This window comes from Solea solea, chromosome 5, assembly GCF_958295425.1.
Source record: "Solea solea chromosome 5, fSolSol10.1, whole genome shotgun sequence".
In the NCBI taxonomy this organism is placed as follows: Eukaryota; Metazoa; Chordata; class Actinopteri; order Pleuronectiformes; family Soleidae; genus Solea; species Solea solea.
This window is the reverse complement of record NC_081138.1, coordinates 26824772-26852080: the sequence shown is the minus strand read 5'-3', so window position 1 is coordinate 26852080 and position 27309 is coordinate 26824772. Positions and strand designations below refer to the sequence as shown.

At 41.9% G+C, this 27309-nt stretch overlaps 1 protein-coding gene across 1 annotated transcript; it reads right to left on the bottom strand.

The window, feature by feature from the left end:
* Positions 1-27089, bottom strand: LOC131459700 (mothers against decapentaplegic homolog 6-like). Its single transcript, XM_058629757.1, has 4 exons — positions 25703-27089; positions 21303-21356; positions 20874-20951; positions 1-1615 (listed from the first exon to the last, which is right to left on the bottom strand). The coding sequence occupies exons 1-4, from the start codon at positions 26436-26438 to the stop codon at positions 963-965; spliced, it is 1521 nt and encodes a 506-aa protein (XP_058485740.1). The 5' UTR covers positions 26439-27089; the 3' UTR covers positions 1-962.
* Between the last annotated feature and the right edge of the window lie 220 nt (positions 27090-27309).

Here is a 27309-nt window from a genome sequence, read left to right as displayed (position 1 = left end):
TACGTTTTAATACAAATACTTTATTCAGAATGTGTGTATGGCATACATGTCGATGGAATTCCTCAGATCGAGAGAACACAACCCAGCTTTGTGTGTGATTTTCAACAGTTTACATCTGCAAAAAATGACACCCGAGAATCTGTAATGCATATATAGAATCAAAAGTGCATATTCTTGTTCCTTTTTTTTTCTTCTTTTAATTTTGTCCATATACACATTATACTATACATAAATAATTGCATTGTAAAAATGACTCAAGTATTTACATGTATAATATATTTTATATAATATATAAATTTTATATTAAATCTAGGTAGATTACAATTAGGATACTGTGTCTGGGAACCTCGTGTGTGTGTGTGTGTGTGTGTTGGGCTACATTTATACTACTCCCATTTTCCTTTGAAATGGCATTCATTCCTCTTTAGAGTTTTTAACCCTTTTATGACCATCAAGATAATGATTTCTTCTGATTTCATGGTTGAAGAATTGTCAAAAAATGTTCAATGAGTGAGTGCTTCTGCTCCTTTTTCCAAGGTAACTTTCACTTTCAATATCTGGCAGTTACTCATCCATTTAACAGTCATGGTACTGAGAAGCTGACGTCACAAACGCGCGACGCGCTGGTGAATCTTGTCTGTGATTGGACGTCCTGTCGTTCGCTAGTCCATAGTTTTGGAATTTTCTAGATATCACAAACGGTCAAGGAGTTCAAATCCTGTCGGCGAAAATGGTCATAGAAGGGTTAAAAAAAAGCTCCATTTTAGTTTTAAAACTAAAAAGGGGGATTGTCAGAAACAATCCTGATTGGTTCTTTCATTTCATTGTTTGTCTATTAAAATATACTTGACTTTACCCTGATTGTTTGGCTTTAGTAAGACTCTCTGAAACTAATTAAACAACTGCAGGGCAGAGAATGAAAATGTAGTAGTATGGATGTAGCCTGTGTGTGTGTGTGTGTGCTATCTGTGGTTGTTGAGTAGCACCTCCAGCCAGCAGGGACAGGAGGTGATGAATTGTCTGGAGTAACACGGGCCCCATCCTTTAGCAAAACTAATACGAACACTGTGGGGGTCCCAGGGCCCCTCCTGGCTCTCCGGCTTCACGTCATGCTCGGCCATCCAGCTGGAGCGTTCATAGTCAAACACTTTGAGGGAGAAGCCGGGCATCACCCTCTTCACGCTCAGCCCCCGAGCACTGGGTGGGTCCAGAGTGGGCGAGTGGACAAACACCGGGTGCTGGCTGCGGTTGTACACCCACACGCCGTCCGGCTCGCGGCTCAACACGATCCCGAAGCCGATTCTGCTGCGTATCTGTTGCACGCCGCCGCTGCCACTGCCGCTGCTGCTGTTCCCGCCGTCTCCGTGAATGGGATGTCCGTGGAGGCCCGACGCGCTGTGGCTGCCCGGGTCGTCGCGGCGACTGTGGTAGGCGTTGGCGTGGAGCTGGCCGAGGCAGAGGCCCGTGCCCTGAGGTAGGTCATAGAAGATGCTGAGCGAGGGCTCGTAGGCTGGATAGAGGCGGCCCACGCGAGTGCGCTGCTCCCAGTAAGCAACGCTGCACCAGTGAGAGCGATGTCCGCCAGAGGTCGAGGAGCCGAGGGAGGTACCAGTGTCTGAGGGGGGAGAGAGGAGGTGTTTGCATTAGTAAGTGTGCTAATTTTTCTCACAACAGTAATTCCTCCTGAAGGGAGGAGAATAATGTTATGTTAAGGGGAAGGAGGAAGGGAGGATGGGAGAGGAAGTCTTTATGCTCACTTAGGTTTTTTTTCTCTGTTTTCACTAGGGGTGGACGATAACACAGAATCAGATTTTGGCCTCTGACCAAGTAATACAAGCGCCAGATTGACTGATATCATTACCAGTGTTTTCAATTACAAACAACTAATGTACCATCGTGTAGTGGAGGCTGGATGTGTCATGACTTTTGAGGTGTGAGCATCATTACTGGGGCGACTTAAATGTGTTTTTATTAGCAGCCAATGCCTTGAAAAACAGTGCTTTTATAATGTTGTATTTATAAATTACTGAATTTAAGGAAGGGCTGGGCCAAAAACATTACCATTTAAATCAGTGGATATTGATAATTATTGCAATAAAATAGGTTCATTTTGTTCGTTTTGGCTTCTATTGTGCAATTGTATGTGTTACAATCTCAAAGTGTGTTTGCACAATGGAAACTACACCATAATACGTGTTGTTGAATTATTGCAAAGCACTTACGACCACGTTAAAGGTGTTTGATAACACAAAGCAATTTGTAATGAACACAAGGATGTGTCTTTCCCTACTTCCTACTCCGTGAAAGCTCCGTGATACACCCAACAATTTTCAGAAATGTTGTTGTGTTTTATTATCACCTGCGATGATTTACACGCTGACACTGTACGTGTGAAAATGGTCCGTCTGCACACTCGACAAGTTTCTCTTGTTTGCATCGGTCGTAAAAGGAGGAGGAGGAAAACGTCGACCTCGACCAACCCGAACTCCAGACTTTCTGTCTAGAGTTGTGTCGCTCGTGTGTTTTTTTTTAGAACGTCTATACACTACACGACAAACAACACCCATCCAAGTTAAAAACCCTAACCCTTTTTTTTGATGATTTGCATGTTAATCCTAAGTAATAAAGTCAATTATAAAGCGTTCATTTTCATCCACAAAGAACCACCGAGGAGGACAGATTGATTGTGATGATATATGCATGTTATTTGCACACAGAGAGAGATACAGCTGTACTGTATTAGTAAGGACATATTATTTAACGTGATAACAAGTCAGGCAAAGAAACATTTCTGCTGGTGTTGGAATGTGCAGCATACATACGTCCATGAACACACTTAAGTTGACGGACCACAGATTTCTTCCCATGAGCATGTAAATACACAGTTACGATGGTTTTAAGTTTAAAACCCACCTCTAGTTGTGTGTGCAATCCTCAAAAGCCTAAATAGAAGTTAGAAATCTGTGAAAGTTTTTCATTTCTTACGCAACCTTTGACCTCCTTTTACCTTGTGATCCCTGTAATATAGACTAATGGACAAAGAAGGTTAATGAATATCCAGGACTGCTGGCACTTTTCCATTATACAGTTCTAGCGCAGCTCGGTTTGGCTCGACTCTACTCTACTCTATTTTTTGCTTTTACATTAGTGATTAGTAACTGGTACACGGTGCTTTTTTTGGTACCTGCTCTGGTGAGGTTCAGAACAAACGAGCTGAGCTGATATTAAGAATGTGGGTTGATACCATGGAGTCGTGCTACAACTGTTTAATGTAACAGCGCCTTATGTATTCTTCCTGTGTTCTGGTGCAGATTACCGTTTCCTATCACACCTGCAAAGACTTTCTTTCTGGATGTCCATATGCCGTCAGATTATCGCTCTCCACTATTATGAATCACATTATTCACAAGCTCTGCACTGCGTCTCACTGACCTCATGTGTTTTTTTCCTTATGAGACGATGATCTGCAAAAACAGTGTTTCCTCACTCACACTATTTCCCCTTCAATTTATCATCCGCCCAGTCTGTGTATTTTGAAAAGGGGGCTAAAAACTGTCAACAGCGATCACCCCTGCTTCCTTCACTGACATCCCTCCCCGTCTCCCTCCATCACACTCCTTCAGCGCCAGAGTTTAAGAGGAGTTAGAGACGAGGCAGTAGAACGAGGGGGAGGTTGGGGGTCGGGGGGGGGGGAGGTGGAAAGCATTCAGCTCTCTGTCAACCTCGCGCAAGCCCATGAACCCTTGACCCCCCAGCCTTCATGCTATCAGCTCACATTAACTCCCACACAGAGTGATGCCATTATTTTGCTCCAGAGACTCTATTGACACAGAGGATTTAAAGACCCATGTGCCTGTGGCCCCATTCCTTTCATATTCACCCCCCTCTCCATCCACCAGGGGCCAGAACAGCCGTGGCTCTTCTTCCATTAACAAGCTGCTTTTGGGTGAAACCAGGACTGAGATTAGGGTTAGGTGTGCTGTGTTTGCACAGCGGCCATTTTCATTTCAGGGAGACACAGTTGGATGGGACGGTCGGTCGGTCGGTTGTACGGGAAGAGCGTGGGGAGGCACGGGTGATGGGAGGAGGCGGGGGAGGGGGAGGAGACAAGCAGACGCACACTTTTGCGCAGCGATTCTTCTTAGGATGCTAATTATTTGGACAGCTTAAACAAAGCGGTACACCAAACCTTTACTATAACCTGTTAATGACCAACCCTAAGGCTTACCCTAACCTGGTTAGCCTAACCCTAATCATCTCATCATCAACTAGATACCTCATCAAAATGTTCTCACTTCCTATGTTTTACAAGTTTTTTCTTCACAAAAGACACACACACACACACACACACACAAACTTGTTTTTTTTTTTAAGGAATGCATTCCCTCGTCCCTTACCCCAAACTTAAACCCATTTCTAACCCTAACCCTAAAACCAGGTCCCTGAAAAAGCACTAAGCACAAAGTTGTGATGTCCCCACAAAGATATTTTTTTTTTTTTACATTATTTAGAGCACACCCTAACCCTAACCCTAACCCACACACACAGAAAATAGATGATGAGATTGAGGCCCATGTGCACATACAAACACAAATTGGGCCTTCTGAACCAAACAGTATGATAATAACACACATACACACACACACACATGCACAATGCTTCTTTTTAGGATGCTGATTATTTGGACAGCCTAAACAAAACTTAACTATAGCCTTTACTATTTTCCTAGCCCCTTACCCTAAACTTAACCATAACCTAAACCCAATTCTAACCGTAACCCTGAGAAAGCACCTTTAAGTGGTGGTGCCCAGACAAAATGTCCCCACAAAGATAGTTTTTTTATGCTTTTTCTTTTTTAGACCTCAATGCAAGTTCTCTCACTCACACACACACAGAAAGTAGATGATGAGATAGGGGCCCATGTGCACATACAAACACAAATTGGGCCTTCTGAACCAAACAGCATGATAATAACACACACACACACAACTGCACTTCTCATCTGAGGCCCACGTGTGTCATTAGTGAATTCCAGGCTGGCAACTCCTGCGATCTGGAGTTTTTACAGCTCTTCAATAAGAGAGCAGGCTGCTCTGTTAGCAGGGTCTCTCTCTCTCTCTCCCCCCCCCCCCTCTCTCTCTCTCTCTCTCCCCCCCCCTCTCTCTCTCCATCGCTCTCTCCCTCATACACATGTACACACACACTTTTACAAGCTGTGCTCTTCCCTGTAATAAGGCAACACAAACACGTCTGGGGGAAACACAGGGAGACTTTATGAGCTCATGATCAGATTAAATCCCAAAGACGACATTAAACAAACTGGAACTTTTTGGGGAGGGTTTTGTTTTGTTTTAGCCGACGACGTGCACTTTAATTTCTCACATAATGAACGACGCGGCGAAGGATGTAGATATCAATGCTGCCTTTTAAGTTTTACGATGCATTGAGAATTCACTGCACTGAGAAAACACGTTTGCTCTTTTAGAAATTATATTTGGAGCTATTCATTTCTATGTTGCGTGTTATGTGACTTTTTTTCCACTTATTTATGTCGTCTGCTTTACAGTATTTCTGTTGTGAGCCTCAGATTCAGTGTTAGCACCACAGTCTTCTGGTTGATTTCTTTTTCCAATGCAGCCTGACTGATACGCTTTGAAGTGAAAAACACTCCATCATGATTTCCACCCGTGTTTGACAGCCTGAGTTGAACAACATGTCACATTAAATGTTTCTGGCACAGTCCTTAGTGTCATCACGCTCAGCCTGGCTATCATCCAGCTCAAGGTATAATGAGCTTGTGTGAGAGCGATCAGGGAGTGAGGGGGGGAGGAGGAAGAAGAGGAGGAGGAGGAAGGAGCGAGTGGGCAACGGATTTCTTCAATGGAATTTGTAGAGACGGGTTCAAACTGGAGGTTATCAGCATGTTTATGTTCAAGAGGAGGAAGTGGAAGAAACCGTGCGTGCGTGTGTGAGACTGTGCGAGTGCACGAGTACATCTGAACGTGAAGGCTGGCAGCAATTACAGCACCCTGCAAGCATTTAAGCCGAGCACCATTTAAGAGGCCTGTTTACCAATTAGATAAGTAGTCTTTGTTATTCCATTTCAACATCACTGTCTTTTAGTGCCAATCTCACCAAAATGTCTGACGCACCTCGCCGCTGTTTTTCCTCAGGTGTGAAGATAAGGTGGAGTCAAAAAAAGGCACAGATCTCTGCAAATGCTTTCAATTTTCCAAACAGTATCCAGATCACCATCAAAATCTAAGAATTCCTTACTTTGGACTTTAGTCTGGCTCACACCTGGAAAGGGCGTAGTCACCTCCCACTTTCAAGAGGCGTGACCGTAGATGAAAATGCCTCTGTGCGCAATTGAGTCGACCTACAACCATTCAGACCAATGACGCCGATGACAAATGTAGAGCGACTGAAAACGTGGAGTCTTCTAGGAGTGATGGCTTGTAACATTGTTAGTAACGGAGGAGGTCCGTGGATCAAGTCGCCTAAAGCTGGAGACACACGACAAGATATTTTGCCCAATTTTACCCACGATTCACAGCAGGGCAGAGTCTGCACCAGTCGGCACTAGTGTGGGCATGACGGGTTGGCACAGGAATCTGTTAGTGGGTGAGGGTAACAGAGCCGACCCGAACCTCAGTCGCAGTAAATCAAACATGATGGAATTTTTTCTCTGGATGCAACTGGGTAGTGTGTGCGCTGATAACTGACCCAACTGCAAACACATGATGCCAACAGCCAATGAAAAGGAGTCGGTGGGACACAGGAAGTAACGTCAGAAGGCGTTGATGACAAGAAGGAATATCAAAACTGACGCTCTCTCGTGAGAGTTTGATGCGTTTACTATACATTACTTTGCTGTTGTGATTGCGTTAACCCCGCCTCTAATGCCTCTTCAGGGTTTGCGATTGGTTCCCTTTTGCGGGAGATTCTGAAGTTGGCCAAAACGGCGCCAGTCCTTGCCAGACGTGTCTGCAGAGTGAAATCAAAGAACTGGCAGACCCGATTGGGTTCACCCAGGCCAGTCTTAACCGATATCTGACGATAACCTAGTGAATTGTGCTGCTCACGACTCAGAGACAGACAAATGAGTCCAAAAACACGACCTAAGTCGCAAAAAAACTGCTGTAAATAAATCATAATTATCTACAGCATATACTGTACAGATTTTTTTGACTAGTTTTTTGGTCTAAATAAAATCAGTGGTCATCAACGACACTGTGCTTCACGTGATTATATATATATATATATATATATATACGATTATTAGTTTGTAATATGGTAGTGAGTTGTAATGGTTAGTTGCTGTCCATGTAGAAACCTATATTATTATTATTCTTATTTATAAAAGTACTGTAAACCTGTTCACAAGCACCACTTTTTTTGTTCCAGTGGGTCTGATGCTACAAGACAAAATGACTTTGTTGTGCACAGTAATGTTTTCAACACATTCTGACTTGAAAGCACATGAAACAACCACAGTTGGAACAAAGAATCCCCAGTTTAAGAAATGAGGTTTTTTGAAAGAGCGTGTACACGTGCAATTAAATTAAAAGACTGAAAGAAGTCTCATGTCAAGAGATACAGCCAGTGGACAGAGGGGGATAACTATTAAAAGGTAATACATCACATTGGTGACATAATAATAGCAATATACCAATATTGATATCAGCCCAAAACTCAGTCATTTAGCCCCTGTAAACAGTTAATAAAACAACTGTGGTGATGTCTGTCACATGATGGTGATGGTCTCTCTTTACAAATCCCTGATGGAGTTTATGGAGCGTATTGTATTTTTCTTTTTGACCTATATCGGGCGGATACTGGTCCTCATTATGAGTTCAGTTTATCCCCTAACAAAGAGCAGATTGCCAACTACAAAAGTCACATTTGTGAGATTAATTCTAATAAAAAACCTACGTGCAGAAAGTATGAGTGTTCTCAGTCATCTACAGGAGTCCTATTTGTGTGAATTAAACAAAAAAAAGGAAGGGGCAAAATGAATCCACACGAGGGTGGATGTTAAAGACTTCAGGCTGCTGACTCATCTAACTCTCAGCTTGAAAACAATTCCTAAATTATAGATTTCAAACTTCCTCCTGCCGAGCTTAACCTGCACAGAGTGAAACAAAGAGGAGGAAGAGAGTGAAAAGAAAAACAGTGAACGAGGGAAAGTGAAAATGAGCGGGAGAGAAAGAGAGGGAAAGAGAGAGAGAGAGGGGGAGAGAGAACCTGCCAAGCATAACCAGCATCCATGGAAAAAATGAAGAGAGAGAAAGAGACTGTGAGAAAGAGAGGGAGGGTGGGAGACTGTCGTCCGTTTCATCCAGTGCCAAGGATTAGATTCCCCTCCAGTTATTAGACTCTTCCACTGTGCTGAAAGAGGTGGTTAGGATGGGGATAGAGGGGAGGCAGCGAGGGGGGGAGGCAGGGGGGACGAGCAGGGAGGAGAGAAATCAGCGACTGACCACTGTAGTCTCCGTCGCCTCGAAGATGATTTGTTTTCGTTCTACGGCGTCAAATTTCCTCCCAAAGTAAAGTAGAAAATGAAAACAAAAAATATGGGGGAATAAAAGAAAAAAACAACAAAAAAACACACCCCTCCCTAGCAACAAATGGTAGGTCCAGTGTTGTTTGAGACAACTATCATTACAGGGCAACTTCAATCCGGCAAGCCACATTTAAGCTGGCGTCTTGACTATCTCTGCCATCAGAGCGTGGCGTTATCGCCAGACATGGGCCTTTACAATCAAACACAATGTGGCTCTCACTCGCAAACATGTAAACACACACAAACACACATGACCAGCCCTATACACGCAAACGTCTGCTGCTGACTCACCAGTTCATGTTACATGATTGGGAGCTGATTGTGACCATGTGATGTCGTCAAACTACTGTCTGGCTGAGCGAGTGTTAAAGTTTCCCCACTGGCAATTTCTCTTTAACGGTTCATTAATTACTCAGGAGTTTATATGACATTAAAAACAACATATTATTGTGTTAATCCAACAAAAATTAAAAAAAAATACATACAGTACATGTTAGATGTATGTATGAATGAATAGTTAAGCTTTTGCAAAGTGACACATCCGTTTACTCCTCTTCAGCTGTTTTTAAAACGTGTATAACTGTGTCTGATGCAGTCTGGTTTCTTTTTTCTTTGCACAACAACCTTGACATCCCAGGTTGTACATTTGGTATCAAGTTCAAATCTATTTATACATTTTCTCCAAGTAAATGCAACAGTACCACAAGCTGCTGTGGTGCACAAATGCAGACCTAGGGGGAAAAACAAGCTCTTTAAAGGTCGGGTTAATGGCACAATTTGAAGAGACTACCCATGAGTATGTTTGTATAGCTATAAAATCACTTTAAAATGACAATTGTTAAAGAATAAGCCTTTTATAACATACTTTTGGCCTTGTGTTACAGAGGCTGCCATCTTGCACTGCCATGTTTCTACAGCTCTTTTACCTAACTAGCCAACGTGTGCCTTTTTATCTGCAGTCTCACCATTGTCACTAATTCTGACGCATATTTTAAAAATGTTTTATATAATCCCTATCTGAGATTCAGGTATCTGAGCAGAAGTTTTTTTAAGAAAAGTTAACTTTTGGAGAATATTGTTGATGTTTTTTGTTCATGAAGCAAAACGATGTAACATGTCAAGCAATACTATCAGACCTGGCAGAGGGAGCATGTGTGTGTGTGTGTGTGTACACAGTGGCAGCACGGGCGGGTGGAGACGACAAGCATTTTAGCCTCAAACTTCTAAATAAGTAGGATTTTGAGCAGTAGAATTGGCTTTTCGTGGATTGTTCTTGTCATACTGTCATACTCCGTCTCACTTTACGAGTGCAATGTTGCTGTTGTGCCATAAAACAAATCCCTTCATGTGTGCAGCATGAGATTGTTGCTGGGCAACACAGGATTTAACACCACTATATTGATAAACAGAGAGAGAGAGTCGTGTGGAGCTGGTAGGTTTAATCAGCATTGTGTGAACTCATTTCACAATTGTGTGAATGTGACTAACAGACATTTGTTTACATTTAAAAGTTACACACTACCGTTGAGGTGGACTGAAATAGTTGGCCGATCGTGTCACTATTGGTGGCCTCGATTTTGACTTTCTTGCAGTGACTCAAGTTCCAGTGCAACAGTTTTAACTGTTACTCATGTATCTTTACCAACTATGCAGGATGAGGTTGGGACTGACGACTAAATTATACTTTAAAAAAGGACATTAACGTGTCACAGCGGCTGCAGCATGAGGTGATTTATGGCGGAGCGTCTATCTCAAGTCACTATCTCACTGTTGTAGCAACAGTGTTTACGCAGGTTTCTTTGATCGATTGGTGCTCTTCCCAACTCTGGCTGATGTAATCATGCTCATTCATACAGTACTTAAATTGTGACAGCGAGTGGTGAAAACATGCACATCAAAGCGTCAGAGTGCACTGGAAATAGCTTTGCTCGATTACGATGAGATAATCCTTTGACTGTTTCTGAAAAGGGGATTAGTCCTTTCTTCAGCCGACCCTGTGTTGTTTTACATTAACTGTATACATGAAGTATCTATACATATGGTTGCATTTTTCAATAATTACAGTAATGACATGTTGTACCTACACACACACACACACTCCCAGACACACAAACAAAGGCATCATTGAGAATAACTGTCCTTTATTTTTGCTCAAATGACGAGGGCTTCTACTGTTAGTTGACACCATCGACAACATTGATATGAACCAATTTTGATGTGGAATTTTCATATAATCATGTTATTGTTATTACTATCATTTTAATAAATAAAACCACCTACATTTTTATTTGAAACTGCAGAAGTGTTTTTTATTACATCTCAAATTTTTGTTTTATTTGATAAAATGCGCAAATTTGAAATGACTCTAAAACTAAACAGTAAAAATGTCTGCTTTGCAGCAGTTCTAGTGGTTATTGATGTACTGAACACAACCTACTCTGTCCTGGTGAAAATCCTTTTGAATTTTGTGTTTCTATTACATCTTAGATTTTTGATTTTTTTTTGTTATAACAAGTGCAGATATAAGTGGGAAGTTTAATTTGAACTTCCTCTAAAAGTGTAAAGTAATCATGTCTGATTTGCAGTGCTGGGGGCAGTATAGCTTCCGGTGTCTGCTATTCACTCATGAAGAAGAAAATAATATCAAAAGCCAGACGGAAACTTTCAAAACTAACACGTTTTACTGTTAATGTACCAATGAAACAAGTTAAATGCTGCTATTTTATCTCTCTAATCTCTAGCTTTGAACTGTAGCTTGTCAGTCCAGGCATATTTGCTATGTCATTGTCAACAGTGGAGAACATACACTTCCCTTTTTCTGTTCTGTACGTGACAAACATGGAGGAATGAACTGAAGCACACGTGCGAACGCGCTGAAGCTAATGAGTTAAGCATACTGAATTTCCTTAGAATTCCTCAGCTAACTACCTTGTCTCCTTAAAGGGACAGGCTTGGCACATACAACTCTTCCACCTAATGTTAGGTAGTGAGTCTGTGGTTTGAAGCATTAATATTAAATAAAAAGATAAACTATGATATATGGCCTTCTGTTCTTTGAGTTTTGATGCTAACTGAAGGCTACAGGCTCTACAACACACTTGGAAGGGAAGGTGAGTTTAACATGCTACCAAAATGGTTGAAAATAATCCAAAAAGTAGATTAGAATCAGTAGATTAGATGATCATAATGATTAGATTGACTGTAAAAAAAACCGTTTGGGACAGCCCTTTGCAAGTGTCTTAAAGAAAGATAATTTCAGAGTGAAGTTAAAGACAAAAGCAGACACAGAGAAGCAGAGCTGACAAGACTCCCCTCCCAACACATTCCTGGACAGGCCCTTTTCCTCGACACTTCCTCCCCCCCCCCTTTCAGCCAGTCAGGGGTCAAGTTGACAAGTCTCTCATTGACCCTCACATGATTTGACTATATGGCCTTCACTCTCCACAACATCATTACTCACTTTCACTGGCGGAACACATTCATTCGTTTCCACAATGAAAGGCTGAAATTATGAAATTCTTTCTGAAACTTAATTTGAGTGTGAGACATGCTGATATGGAACAGGGCATTACAATGCACAATCCCTCTACATAACAATAACAAGCAGTGTATAAGCACTATTTACCAATTGCCATTCATGCAATTTTGCCTTCTTACATTTTTCATCTCCTTCCTGATTTCATTTGCAACACAACCTGACATTCAGTGGCACCAGTGGATATGGTGACCATGTGAATGTGAATCCAACCATATTTATTTTTTATTTCTATGTTTGTCTGCAAAAAAGCTCCTGTTGGGAAAAGCAGGCAGGCGTTTTCATCTTTATCAGAAAACAGCTCATTTGCCTTTTACGACACAACCCTACAAGTAGAGTATTAGCCCAAGTAAAACTTTTAAAATAATCTTTAAAATACACGAACAATTACTGAATCAAATTTCTCAGAGCCAAACTAAAGGCCCATTTGACGTCCATCCGTCACACATGTTATCTCCATCACTATCCTACTGTGCGTCTTTTGCATAGGTATGGACATTTATGCAATACTTCCTCTAGAGGGCAGTGCAGAGAACCATGTTACAGACATCAACAAACATAGCGACCATGGTAGAGGTTTATTTTATTGTGGTGGATCCGAAATAGACTGAAACGCAAGCGGATTCCGTGGCGGTGGAATGTAAGACCACTAAATGTAAGCTGTCCCATTATTGGGGAACATTACTCATTGGTATGGAGCGGCATTTTCCTTATATTTAATATTTTATTGGACCAGAGCTGGCCTGAGTTCACTGGGAAGAAATAAGGGAAGAATCTAATACAAAGAAGAATACTGTACATAATACATAATGTCGATGGCGTTTGATATGCTTTCAATTGGCATGTTAACCTGAAACTGCCAAATACTAACAAGCTGAAAGTGGAGGGGAGGCAGACACACTTCATTCAGTAAATGAATTGGAAACTAGTGCGTGTATACAACTCTATCTATCTTCACACAAGTAGTGACTTGATTGCCCTCGCTAACAGACAGCTACATCTCTTGAAAACTCCTCTCCTCAAATAAACTTTAGTCTTAATCCAGCGCTGTGCTCCGACTGAGCTCACAGCACCGGCGACAGTTTCCTACACTTCACAGAGTCGGAGCCTGTCGACATCTGCAAAGAATCTTTAGGCTCAGCAGCATGGCAGCATTCCATTAAAAGCCAAATTGCGAGCTGGCAAAAACTCTGAGGGAACAACGGAAAGCCACAGCCAGTCCTGTAATTTAAACCTTATTTTAAATTGTGATGGCCTGACAACATGGACTGAAAGAGCGAGGGAGCAAATAAGAGCTAGAAAGACAAAGCAAATGAGGACAATAAGCAGAAAAAAGCAGCAAACGACCGACACTGACAACCACTAACAATATGGACTAAAATGTGGACATTCTTTCATTCCGGATCATGAAGAATACCGACATCATCCAGCAAAAACAAGCTGCAACAAAACAACAACAACAAAAAAGGAAGTGACGACACTGAGGAGAGGGAAAGTTAACAAAAAAAGTCAAACTTAACTTAATAATTATTATCTCTACTGATGTGTAACACATGGCGGAGGTCTGCTACTACAGTTTGAAGCGTCAAGGTGTAAATGTCTGAAACATGCTTCTGCATCTGTGAGTCTGTAAACACGTTTGTGTCCAGCTGCATTTCAACGTACACATTCTCACAAAGAGCGGCACAACGCTCCATCTGGCATTCCTGAACATCTGAGGAAGCGAGTTCATTCACTGATCCCGCTAAATCCAGTAAACAAATACCAAAATAATACAGATAACTCAATCAATCAATTAGTAAATCAACAAATATGTGCCTTAAGCACGTCAGTAATGTGTCTATATTAACTATTTGAGAGGAGCTTTGAACAAACAGACTATTCAATGTTTACAATCGCGTTGTTGACTTAATATCACTGCAGGTCAGTTTGTTAAACAAGACCTTAACCTGCTAGTGAGTTGACTTTTAAAATGTATTTATTCAGAAAGGCTAACAAGACACAAACATACAACAAACTGTTCATTTTTTCTTTATGATGTGTGTTTGGTTCTTTCAGACATGATATAAATGATCACTAAAATATTTTAGAGCTGTGATGGTGTCATGTGGATCACAGGAAAATTAGCTACTGTTACAATACAGTAAATACATGACACACTTTAAACTAACAACAATAAATAATACTGTAGTCTTCCTCATTACACAAATAGGGAACATAATATCATCCTTAAAAGTGCTTTTGCTTTTGCAAATTAGTTGTATATACATGTGTAAATTGAAGGAAACAGGTTTGTAACAATAGTTTTAACACACTTGCATTCAGCCTAGATTTTTATAATCTTAACAGAAAATGTAACATCATTCTTCAGAGTGCATTTGTTTTTGCAAAAAAATGTAAATAAATGTAATCTCTAGGTAACAGTGTTGTCATAACAGTGTGAACACACTGACATTTCAACTAAAAGGCAAAGAAAACTACTTAAAAGACATAAAAGAACTGAGTGAGTTGCATGTGCACTGCGTACCCGACATGACGTGAAGAAAAAAAAAAGAAAAAGAAAGGAACCGTGATGGAAAATATTTGAGGAAATGGCAAATGGTTAATGGGCCAGCACTTGATGTTGAATTCCATAGTCTAATGTGTCTCAGTCAGGCATAGGAGCAAGTGTTGTACGTGTGCCAGCAAACAGGCTGGAGGTTCAAGTCCCTGAGAGGACCCGTCCAGACAGAGACAGATAGATTCTCCCTGGACGCAGGAGAATGTGGGTGTTTACATTTGGTCTTTGGACAGTTTTTTACATCTCACGACTCAACACACCATTGCAACCAATTCCACTCGTCTGCAAAGGCACCTCATTCAAAATGCATACTTCTGCGAGTCAAATCTTTACTTTAGAGCCGTGCAGTCTGAGTGGACGGTTTACACATCCTTGTCCAACTGCATCAACCTGGACTGACCTGGAAAGCTTCAACACTCTCCGAGCTAAACTCACTGAAACAGCACGATGCAGCAGTCGCAGACTCCCAAAAACCCGCCCCCTCTCCCCCCTAAACTTCCAAGAATGTCGGCTCAGCTCCGCGTTTCTTAAGTATTAACAGCGATATGTTCAAACACGTATCAGATGTCACTCTCCAGAGTCAGACCCCCTCGCCCCCCCCCTCCCCGCCTCTTTCACTCTGAGACCCTATACTCCCCCTCACCTTCCCCATTTCCCAACATTCCTGGGCCGTGCCCCATCAGTCAAAGGGCCGATTCATAGGGTTAATGCTGCAGCGAGTGCAGACAGGGCTTTTGAGACAGGATGTTTGGCTGATACCTTGCTCTGCTTAGGCAAACAAGCCACCAAAATTTGATTAGCGAGGGCAGAGAGGGAACAGTCTTCTTGTCTTACTTCCCTGCATCCAGGCCACACTAATGTCCACTAAGTATTATTGCTTTTCTCGTTTCCACATGTTCAAAAGCCAGGACCTAATGACGACAAGGTGGACGAACGTCCGACAATAACAATGATGTCATGTGACAAAACCGCCGCAAACTCTTTGGCATTTTGCTCTGGACTATCAAACCCTTACGATGAATATATGTACCAGTACTTGTCACTCCTTTGAGGTACTACATTTTTCAAAAGTCTTGTTATGACAACGTTATTTGTCTTTACTCTTATTGCTCGCCTGTGGTACCTGCACCGCCGCTTCATTTGGGTGGCGCTCACAGGTAAGTCCGCAGTCATTAACGATGCAGAACCCAAAAATACGTCCACACACCACTTTTCAGATGCTTTTGCTGTTGTGGCTGTCCACTCAGGAGGACAGTTTCTCTTGCTTGTGTCCTCCATTTTCACAACATAACATCTATAATCTGTCTCTGTCTAATGATGAGCCGAGACAAAATGGATCTAAGGCCAAACACAGGGCCGGCCCATGCCTTCATAGGGCTTTAAGGCCCTGGTAGACCCAGAGCCCAGATTTTGGAACCGTGCGCAAAGAGTGCGTTGGGTGTGGACAGTGCACACCCAACTAAAAGGGTTGAATGCACCCTAAAACAGTTGTGCAGATGTGCAATCTTCAACCACAAGATAAAACGATATAACCTAAAATGAAACACTATTAAGATATCTAAAATAAATCTACATTTCTTTAATATGATTAAATGTTTTCCAGCATGAGCGGGAACACAGGACCCGGTTGACTGAGCACGGTCATTTCTTCTTCATGTTTGATGCTTTTATCTGCATCGACTTCCATGGGACACATTATAAAGTGTCCCATGGAAGTCAACCTGTTCTACCCACGCAACTGTCGCTCCCTTTTTTTTCCCTGCGAATTGCTGCATCATTTACAAGACAATGACGTGCATTGCTCGTAACGGCCGCGAGCCGTTAATGTTTGTGGTGAACTTTACTTCCTTCTAACTTGCGGGATGACTCAGTCTTTATGTCATCCGTCGAAAAAGTGGTACAAAGTTACACAATATTAACCACAGTGGCATTGTCACTGAGCTCCAGGATGTTGTTGTTTTTCTCTTTGTTTATTTTCCATCCAATTCATGACAATCACTGGTAATGGGAATGTTGTTAATCGCCTGTGATGCTTGAGGTATTCCATTGTGATGGTAAAGGATAAGCACGATAATAACGGGTCCACGACGCAGTAAAACAAGGATGTGTGTGTGTGTGTCTGTACATGTAAATGTCTAAACCTATCTTTTTAGGGGACATTTTGTCTGGGCCCCACATCTTTAAAGGCCTTTTTCAGGGGCAGGACCTGGTTTTAGGGCTAGAATTGGGTTTAAGGAAAGAGTGAAGGTTAGGGTAAGGGGCTCGGGAATGCATTATGTCCTCACTAGGATATACAAACAAGTTGGAGTGTGTGTGTGTGCGTGCATGTTCTGATAGCACCCCTATGTGAGCACTGAGACGATCTTATCACTGAGTCAGACAGAAATTCCTCCCTGTCTCTCTCCCCGTCACACACACACACACACACACACAGACACACACAAACGTGAATGTTATATTTTGTCGGAATCATACAGGGATGCTCTCAGCAGATATTAGTCTGCTTAACTTCCAGAAGATGTTTCCCCTTTACAAAGCAGAGCCGTTTACAGTGTGTGATAATAGAGCCCGGAGCAGTGGTATGTATGGACCACATGTGCTGCTTTTTTTCCTCTTAAAGCTAAGGTAAACAAGTTTGCTTTAAATTCATCAAAGAGAGATGCTCACGCACCGCAGCACACACTCAGTAGTGCATCTATTTGCTGTATAGAAAAAAAAAACAGGCTGTAGATGATGAGCAAGTATCACCTTAAGGCTAATTTAAAGATCTGAGCAGCGTCAATTTTATTCTATATATTAAAAAGAAACTTTAGGTTCATTTCCTGTCACTCCACAGAAAGTGTTGCTTTGAAACATGTCGAAAAGGAAAAACAAAGGCTTCATGCAGATTTTTTGGCTACTGTTGTTTAAGCCAAGTCTCGCTCCTGCCGGCGCTCTTGGCCTGAACTCGACTTCTCAGCTCCAGTGTTCTGGTGTGGGGGCAGGGGGATCAGAGACCACACACACACACACACACACACACACACACACACACACAGAGACACGCACACACACACAGGTTTATCCTTTTAAGGACTCTGCGTTGATTTCCAGTCTTTTGGACAGCCCAAAAAGCCTTTATCCCTAACCTTTACCTAACCACAATTCCAAGTCATAGCCCTTAAATTACCCAGTTCCTCAGAAATGAGGTTCTGCCTCATTAGGACCAGGTTTTGGTCTCCATGAGGTCTACTGGCCCGGACAAGGTCAGTAATTATGTCAGTAAAAGCCCTTAAGAGGTAACAAACACAAGTATATACATATATATATACACACAAACACATACAGAGAGAGCGCGAGAGAGAGAGAGATTTACCCTCACACTCCAGATCATTCATAAAAACAGCTCCACTTCCACACATGTGTCCTCTCACTACCTCACAGCCCATTAAGCTTGTGACTATTGACCTTGACTGAACAGATTCTGATGATTTTGGATGAAAAATGCCACCATGTTGTCCTCATTTTGTCAATGACAACATTTAGACAGTGTTCTCAAATTAAGCCGACTGAAACAGAAATACATGTTAAAAGCATGTTAGTCCGACTGAAATTGACTGGATAACCCACCCAGATAATGCGGCTGAGAGTCAAATTACTATTGCACGACACATAAACAGTATACGTTCAACTAGGACCCAAACTCACTGTGTAAATGTTGCCCTTTCAGCCTCAAAGAATTAAAGATTTATGGAGTTTTCAGCGTTTGTCACTGAGAAGAAGCATGATGAAGGCTTTGTATTGTTCATGTAGAGTCGATATTACGACTGAGCAGCTCAGTGAATAAGGAAAACATGGACATTTTTCCCAGACTGGTAATGTGTGCATTGGCAGGACATGTGATCCCAGTATTTCTAAACGCTTGCCTACAGCTTTTCCACAGGACATACACAACACAACCATGCAGCATTTTCATGCTTTGATGGGAGTTTAAATTGTTGTTTTTTAGCATTTATTTCAGAGAAGAACACAGGATCAGTATTTACGCTTCACTTTGATTTGAAATCAAAACTAAAACAGCTCACTGAATAAAGGAAAACATAGAAAATCTTCCCAAACTGGTGACGTATGCATTGGCAAAGGCTCGTGATTCCAGTATTTCTGAAATGCCGCCTGCAGCTCTGCCATTAAACCTACATGGCAACACAAACTTCAAACCTCGGGACTCAAAGTACAAACAAAAACTCGTAAAAACTCTCAATGGAATTACTGCAGTCTCTCACTCTGAGGACTCTGACGGCTCTGCGACGCAGTGACAACACAAACGCAGACTTAAAAGGTGTCCGTTCACCTTTCAACACCATCCACAAGTGAAGCCCGGGGAGGCTCGATCCGAGTGGGTTTGTGGGTTTCTTTTAACGCTGCAAGGACCTCTCCACCCGACCCCGGCACGTAAACAAATAAAGCTCCAGTTTCATCATCTAGAGGGGGCTGTTTCCTGTCTAAACTCAGCCCTCAGCCCACAGCCTGCACCCCACCCCGCCACCACCGTATACACAGGCACACAAAACTCTACACCTCCGCCTCATCAGAGCCGCTCGGCTCCCCCCGCCCCCAAAATGCCAGTCTCTTTCCACTGCTCAATTGCCGAGAGGAATGGAGGGATTTGAGGGAAGAAAGAGGGAAAGAGGGGGATGGGTGGTTTCACAGGCAAAGGGAATTGGGAGTATGCACAGGGATCTTATTGCAGCTTCATCCCAGAGAATTTTCTTTTTCCTTTTTTTTTGCAGAGAAAACGTAGGCAAAGAGAAAGTAAGTGAGCGAAAGAGAGAAGGGAGGGAGGGAGAGAGAGAGAGAGAGAGGGAGGGAGAAAAGCTACACTGCTGTGTCGTATAGATAGTGAGAGAACCCAGCCAGACCCCCACGGAGCCTCCATGCCTCCCTGACAATGGAAGCTTTATGCAGTGAAGTTTTTGGCTGTCTTTGAAAATAGGAAGGAAAGCACAACATAATAACATGAGTGAATGTAATTCACTCATTTATGTGGACACTCAAAGGGGGGACGCACGCTGTGTGTTTACACTCGTGAGTGTGGGTGTCCCTGAGGCTACAGCCACACTACTTTGTTTTGTTTGAAAACGGATAAATCCTGCTCCAGACTCTCCCGTCGTCCACATGACACCCGTGTTTGAAAGCCCTATCCACACGCATACTGAACCAAGCACAAATATATAATATGACGAAAAAACGAGACGTTAATTAAATAAAAATTAAGTTGATGTGGCAAAACTATGACTATGATGTAGAGCTGAAACTATTAATCGATGAATTGATTATAAATCGACAGCTATTTTGATAATCGATTAATCGGTTTGAAGCTTTTTTCATGATTAAAACAAGATTTCCGATTGTTTAAGTTTCTTAAATGTCAGTATTTTCTTCATTTTCTTTGCTCCGAACATAAACGAGGTTCCAAGCAAGCTGGCCACTGATTGGTCAGAGTGTCGTCACTGGAAGAGTCATGAGCGCGACGTCCAACACAAGAATCAAACCTAACAATGCCGAACTGTAGATCAGTTAAAAAGACTTAAAAATCCTGAAAACGTTATATTTATTAACATTTAGCAAGGTAATGTCAAAAATCTCAATATTTAACAGAGGAGTCTGGCATATTTTTGTCTGTGCTCCGTAGTTCTTAACAAATCGTTTAAAATGAACTGATTCTAATGATTCAGTTACACCAAAAACAACTAGTTTGTGTGTGTCGCGTGTAAAACAAAGTCACAACACTTTCATGCAACCGTGCTATGATGACTCCGCCCACGTTGAGGAGGTACTATAGTAATGGAAAACAAACTGAACCGTGAAGTTCAAGTTCATAACTTGTGATTAACTATTGATCTTTCGCGATTAACCGTAAATAAGAAATTCCTCGATTCTTTTTTCTTTGCTCCGTATAACAAAGAAATCATCACAACTTAATAATTTTTGTTTGTAGACCAAACAAGACATTTGACAAGATCATCATTTCAAGGTTTGGGAATTCTGGCATTTACTTCGCCTCTCACACACACACACACACACAACTCAAAACTTCTCCTCCATTTATACTTCTGAAATATTACATGGGCATTAACACCTTTCACCTTTCAGTCTGAAAACTTACCACAAGCCTGGTCACAGGGTTCATGATCACATTCACACGTTCACTCATTTGCATGCATGTGACTCACCTGTGTAGTCTCTTGGCATGATGTGAGGCGGACTGGAGAGGAGGGGGGGCACAGTTTCAGTGTAAGACAGAGTTGAGTCTGGTCAGAGAAGAAAAAAAAACACAAACATAAGCAGAAGAAAAAGAGAGTTTCACACAATTAAAAATATGTTTGATGTGGACAGGTGGAAGGCGATAGGTGGGAGACAACTATTGATTAAAACCCTACAACACAGTCCCTTTTTGCACAAATGGAGATCCTCTGTTATTAACTGTCGTCGTCAGAATGGGCGGCGGGTACTCAATAAAGCCCGACTACATTCGGCGTCACTTTCAGTACAGATACATTTTCACGGTTAATCTGTGTTTCCAGGCTAAAAATACGATGCTGGCGCCACCCTCCGTGTCAGGGGCTGGTTTTGTAATGAGGGAGCTGATTTTCCAAACTCACCCAGTGGCTTGTGTTCATCTGAGCGGGACAGCGAGTACGGAGGAGGAGGTGATTCTAGAAATGCAAAAAAAAAAAAGAAAAAAAGAAGGGTAAATTAAAGGCCGTGTTGTTCTTCATCCTAAATTATCACCCGACTCAAAACAAACGGACCAATCACGCCTCACGCAGAAACAACCTTATAATCCTTAAAAATGACATTCCCACACGCCTCAGCAGCATTCTCATTCTGTTTGTGAAGGAATGTGCGTCGCATCATTATAGTGTTTTAACCGCTTTTAAACAGAAATGAGTGCGATGAATGTGGTTCAGTTTGGGCACCAAAAACTCCTGGTTAGAGCGATAGGAAAAGATGATTTTTATCCTCATAGATATTCTTTAAATTAAAAAAAAAATGCATGATACCTTTAATTAGACGAGAATGTCCTTATAACACCATCGGCAACAAACTGTGGAAAACTCTCCCTCCACAGTTGTGGTCACTTTACTCCTGCAGGTCTTTTACAAAACAACTAAAAAAACAGGCATTTTGCTCATCTTGTTTTATTGTTATTATTATTATTATTATTAGTAGTAGTAGTATTATCATTATTATTTTTTGACTTTATTTCACTGACTCTTGCTTTTAATCCCTGTCCTTGTTTTTAACATAACCCCCTACACACTCAGGCTGAATCAATTTATTTTGTAATGCTTTTTCTATTGTTATTTAAGATTTTTCTACTTTGACTGTTAAAAATGAAAGAAAAGTAACATTTTTAAGCTCTTGCTTAAAAATAATTGCATCACAGTATATTTACATATTGAATTGAATTAAATCACAATTGCAGATGTATAATAGGTGTCAGAAAATGACAAAATAGGTATTTTTCCACCAAAATTTCTTAAAATGTTGCTTCAAATACTTGTGGACTGCTTCTCTTTTGGTGATACAACAGTCTCAACAGAATATACTGTGCGTTTTTGACAAAATGTAGACGAAACTAGAAAATGCAGTCGCTGTCCACATGAAAACAAGTCTGCATGACTCTGCTTTCTTATTATCATATTGGTGTTTTATTTTTGGCAGCCCTTTTTTAATTTGCATTAACTGTAACTTCTCTTCGCCGTAACTTCCTCTTCTTGTGTTTTTCTGTGATTGCATAAATTGTAATGTACCTTTATTCAAATAAGGCTTTATTTAAAAATACACACGGCTCACATGCCATGTGCGTATGCTCAACGAATTCTTCTCTGGTTTTGGTGTATTTGTATAGCAGTCATTCTTGAAAGTCATTTTTTCCTTACATCACTACTGGTGATTCGTCAAAAACACTAAACGTAACAGGAGAAGAAAGAGTTGCTTGGTAAAAACTTACAATGTGAAATTATAAATAACCTTTGGACTTACAGTAACACTAACAGCTGCAGGTGTGAAAAACGTATTCACTGCCTCGTCTGTTATATTGTGTTACTACTAAAATACACAGTAGTTCCCGGCTGTCACATGATCAGAAGATGACACATGTGTCACTGATGTGGTGAAAAAAAACGCGTCACTATGGAAACAAATGTGGGTTTTGGGTAATAAACAAATAGATTTGCTACAGCAATGTTTCTGTCCTTAGTAAAAATGTAAATCCTCTTTCAATGTGTGTTTCCTCTTCAGTCAAAGCGTTAAACCTGTTTCTGCATCACTTGTGACAAAGTAACAGAGATTTTAACTTCACATTAGAGCTGGACGACCACAATGACCATTTTAAACCAGGCAAAGGATCATGGAAATAATTGATCAGCTGACGTTGACCATTATCCTGAGTTTAAGTTGGAAACCCCCCCCCCCAAATAAAATGTGGTTTTAAATGACTTTATGAGCAGAACAATTGTAACAAAGAAACACTTCACACATATGTGGTGAAGTTTGTATGTACTTAAATGTGCATTAACACTGTATTTTTATACTGTATATGTTTAACTTTTCTTACACTGCGATTAAAGAAAAGTGAATTGCTATCATTAAATCTGCCAGGGAGGTTATTATATTTGTGTGTATGTAACCAAAGAGTGTGTTAAAAGTTGTTAACTTGTGGGAAACTGAGGTTTGCATTCTGAGTGCTTTCTCTGCTTCTTGGTATTTAATTATCTCCCAGCCCTATAATTCACATAAGACCCTTTTAATATTTCCATGTAGGGTCAATTTAATAGCCCGTCCTAACCTATACAGTGAATTCCACTGATATTATTGCATAACTGTCAATTAATGGAGTCTTTGTGCAGGAACTATTTGTTGTTTTTGGTATTTGTATGTCAGTTTATTGGGAGTTAGAATTATATAATTACATTATTGTATTAGTAGTATTTATTTTTTGCCTGTGCAATTCTCAGTCATTCAAACCATTTTCAAAATGAGTTCACACACAATTCAGATTTAGCCAACCAGCTCCACACGATGAGTTGTTAAGGTAAGTAAGATGATATGACAAACAAACACAGAGAAGCACCAACATCAAGTTTCAGAATTGAATTTTACTGCACAAAACATGTGGTTGTTCTGTTTGGTGCTGCCGTTGTATACACACAAACACTCCCTCAGTCAGGTCTGATAGTTTTGCTTGATCCGTGCATCATTTGTTTTTTCAAAATGAAACTAAAAGTTAAAAAACAGATAAAGAGCATTTCCTGCTTCATCCAGTTCTATTTCTTCCATCTAACGCAAGTCACATGACCAAAAGGTTGAGAGTTAAGTAGAGTTAGAAACATATTCACAGATTTGAACTTCTGCGATCAATAACATCTAAACGCAACATTGTTGAAACACATATTTTGAATCATAGCAACGTAGACAACAAGCTACGACATTTCGCCTTTTCGAGCTGGAGCAACTACATCGATCTCTATGTGCAGTCATCAGTGCTGCAGAGCGCAGGGACCGTCTACAAAGTGCAACACCCGATAAAAGATATTAATAAATTAGCCCTTTATCATTCCCACAGGGGAAATTCCTTCTCTGCATTTAACCCAACCTCTACTAGAAACAGCCACTGAGCAGGGACACCCCAGCCCTTTTTTGACCTGGCAGGGACTCGAACCAGCTACCCTCCAGTCACAAGTCCACTTGGCCATGGGCTGTCTGCTGTACTGTAAATGACCCATTCAGTTTGGTGACGTAATTGATGATTATATTTTATTTTATTATATTATATTGAAGTTATTTACAAATAATTACTCCCAAAATATTCACAAGAATTATACAAAAGCATTTTTTTTTTCAAACCAAGTGGTGTAGTATCATGTACAAACGAGTGATACACGGATTGATACAGCTTAAAAACAACGTTACATCATTTTTGTTCACAAAGACCAAACTGGGGCAGAATAATTGCCAAACTTCACACACTGTTGCTTTAAGTTTAGCTTGAGTTTGATTGGTTTCTTTGTTTTTTTTGTCAAGTAAAAAGTTCACCATCACAACTCAAACTCAGAATCAGTGTTTTATATCAAGACAAAATAGTTTTCACTAACACAAACTCTTCTGTGTTAGAAGTTCACTAAAAAACTGCTGTTTCTACTGCTCCTGTAGGAATAGTCTCCAGTCCAAAGTGGACATGGGTTTGTGGCTGCGGCCCCTTTAAGAGCAGAGTCAGTAATTGCCGGAGTCCTCAGTCAGTCAGATAGCCAGCGAGTCAGTCTGGCGCCAGCGCTAAGCAAACTGTATATTATCGGCACTCCTTCACCTAAATAACAAGAGGAGGACCTCCTTGTCAGAGAAAAAAAGAGAGCCTAAGTGCAACTTGAGAGCGAGCCTGAATTGGATGATGTGGGAAAAGCAGCAAAGTTTTAAACAAATTTAAACGTGTGTGTGTGTAATGAGTTTGGAATGTGGAGAGGACATTTTTAAAAGAAATGGTCGATTAAATAAAAGCTTGAAGACGTTGTAGAGTCGATGACATTCTGAGCTGTTTCACTGATGCATTCAATGACATCAATGTCAACACTTGAGTGCTTCTTTAACTACAGTGTCATGTTGTATAAAGTCAGTTTTTCTCACTTCACCTCATCATCCTCTGTCTGGTGAATAGTTAATTGTCCCTTTTTTATAAGTTTTATACAACATTTGCTGTTGTGATGTGTTTAATGTGTTAATGCCAACCTGAACATGAGATGGTTGATCTCAAGTGCTTTATATTAATACAAAATAATAAAAAAAAATGAAGAAAATGAAAGAGGGAAAGGGCAGCGATGCAAGCATTTTGGATGCCAACTGTCTTTTAACACCAAGAAAAACAACAGCTGACTTAAACCCCGAGCTTCCACCATATGAGATGTGTGATGTTTAAAGGTAAATGATGCGGAATTTGTCAATTTTTCATATTTGTATCTATCTAATGGTAAAGCTGTCAGATTTTAGGGCCACATGTCCTTACCTGGCTCACATAAGCGGCTGTAGTGGTAGGGGTTGCCGCACACCTTGGCGCTGTCCACTGCGCCGAAGCTCTGGCAGTGGCACAGTGACTTGAGTTGGGCAGAGACCGGCAGGTCGCTCCAGCGGTACAGCTTACACAGCAGAAACTGTGGAGAGACGTGATGAGCCCCGAGCCGCAACTCGGTGCTCGGCACCATGACGCACTCGCTAGGTAACCCTCCTTTGGCGTCGACAGCCTTGGCTAAAGCCTCTAGAGATTTCTCCTTGAGCCTTTTCAAAAACACATGAGCAGTGATGGCCACCTCGTCCTCCAGACCAGCGTGCCTCGTTGCGCACTGACAAGGCCCCCCTCCGTCTTTCCTCGGGGCCCAATAAGGGCTCCGCGGTCGGAGATCCCATTCCCCAAACAAACAACACGTCACCGTACTCCTGTCGCCCTCCTGTCCCGGCCTGTAACCTCTGTGCTCCAGGACGCACATGGCACCGCGGTCATCCTCCGCCTCCTCCCCCCGCTCCGCGCACTCCGTCACGTCTCCAGCCTCTCCTGTGAGTCCCGGAGCCGCGTCAGTGTGCGCCACTGACCGCTGCTCGTGTCTGTGGAGCTTCCCCGAGTGTCTGCCACACGGACCGTTCCGCGCTCCCTCACCTCTTCTGCTTCCATCCCGCCCGTCGCTCTCGGTGACCAGACGGCTTCTCCAGAGTCGCCGTACGAGACCTGAGCGTTTCGACTTGAACATACGACAGCCTAGACAGTTTTGGATGAGTCCTGTCGGTCCCGTGGGGATCTCCAAAGATGCCACATCGATTTAAACTCGTCGCGCAATGCTCGAGGTTTGTGCACGGTGCGCGCAGCATGCGCGCCCGGTGCTCACCGTTTTCTGTCTGTCCTGCAGCATTAGAGAGTGATTCTCAGTCATGCGTCTGGAGAAAGAGAGACGGCTCCACACAGTCACTGCTCAGTGACCTGCTGTCGCCAACTCAATTAAGCCACAACTCTTATGCCAATCCGTCAACTGCCCAACACCGTGGAGATCCCGCACACGATCCACGAACCATAGTCAGAGCGAACGTGTCGGTCCACATTCACGGAGAGAAGAGCAACAAAAATCACAAACACCGACACTTTTACACAGTTTCTCCTGGAGCTCGATGGCGAACTCCCCTGCTCCGTAAATCCCCTCTTCTTTCTGTCTTTCTTCACCCTGAAATAAATCCTCACAGCGCTGGAATCCCGCCGGTCAGTGTCGGTGTGGAAGAAGCGACAACCGTGCGTCACTATCCCGGGATAAAGCAGAGCTGGACGCGGACTCCAAGTGCCAAACTGCAGGACGGATTCCGTGCAGAGAAGTTGTTTTAAAGAGAGCTGGAATTACTCTACTCTGCACCAACCCCGCAGGTCCTCTGCGGACACACACAACACACACGTACACATACACACACACACACACACACACACCACACGCGCGCACCAGAGTCAAGTCAGACATAATGACACAGACTGGGTGGATTTTCAAAATTAGACTCATGCGTGATCCATTCTACACATGATTGTAGACGAGAGGTTGATCCAAAACACACGTGAAATTATTTCTGAGCGTAAAAACAATC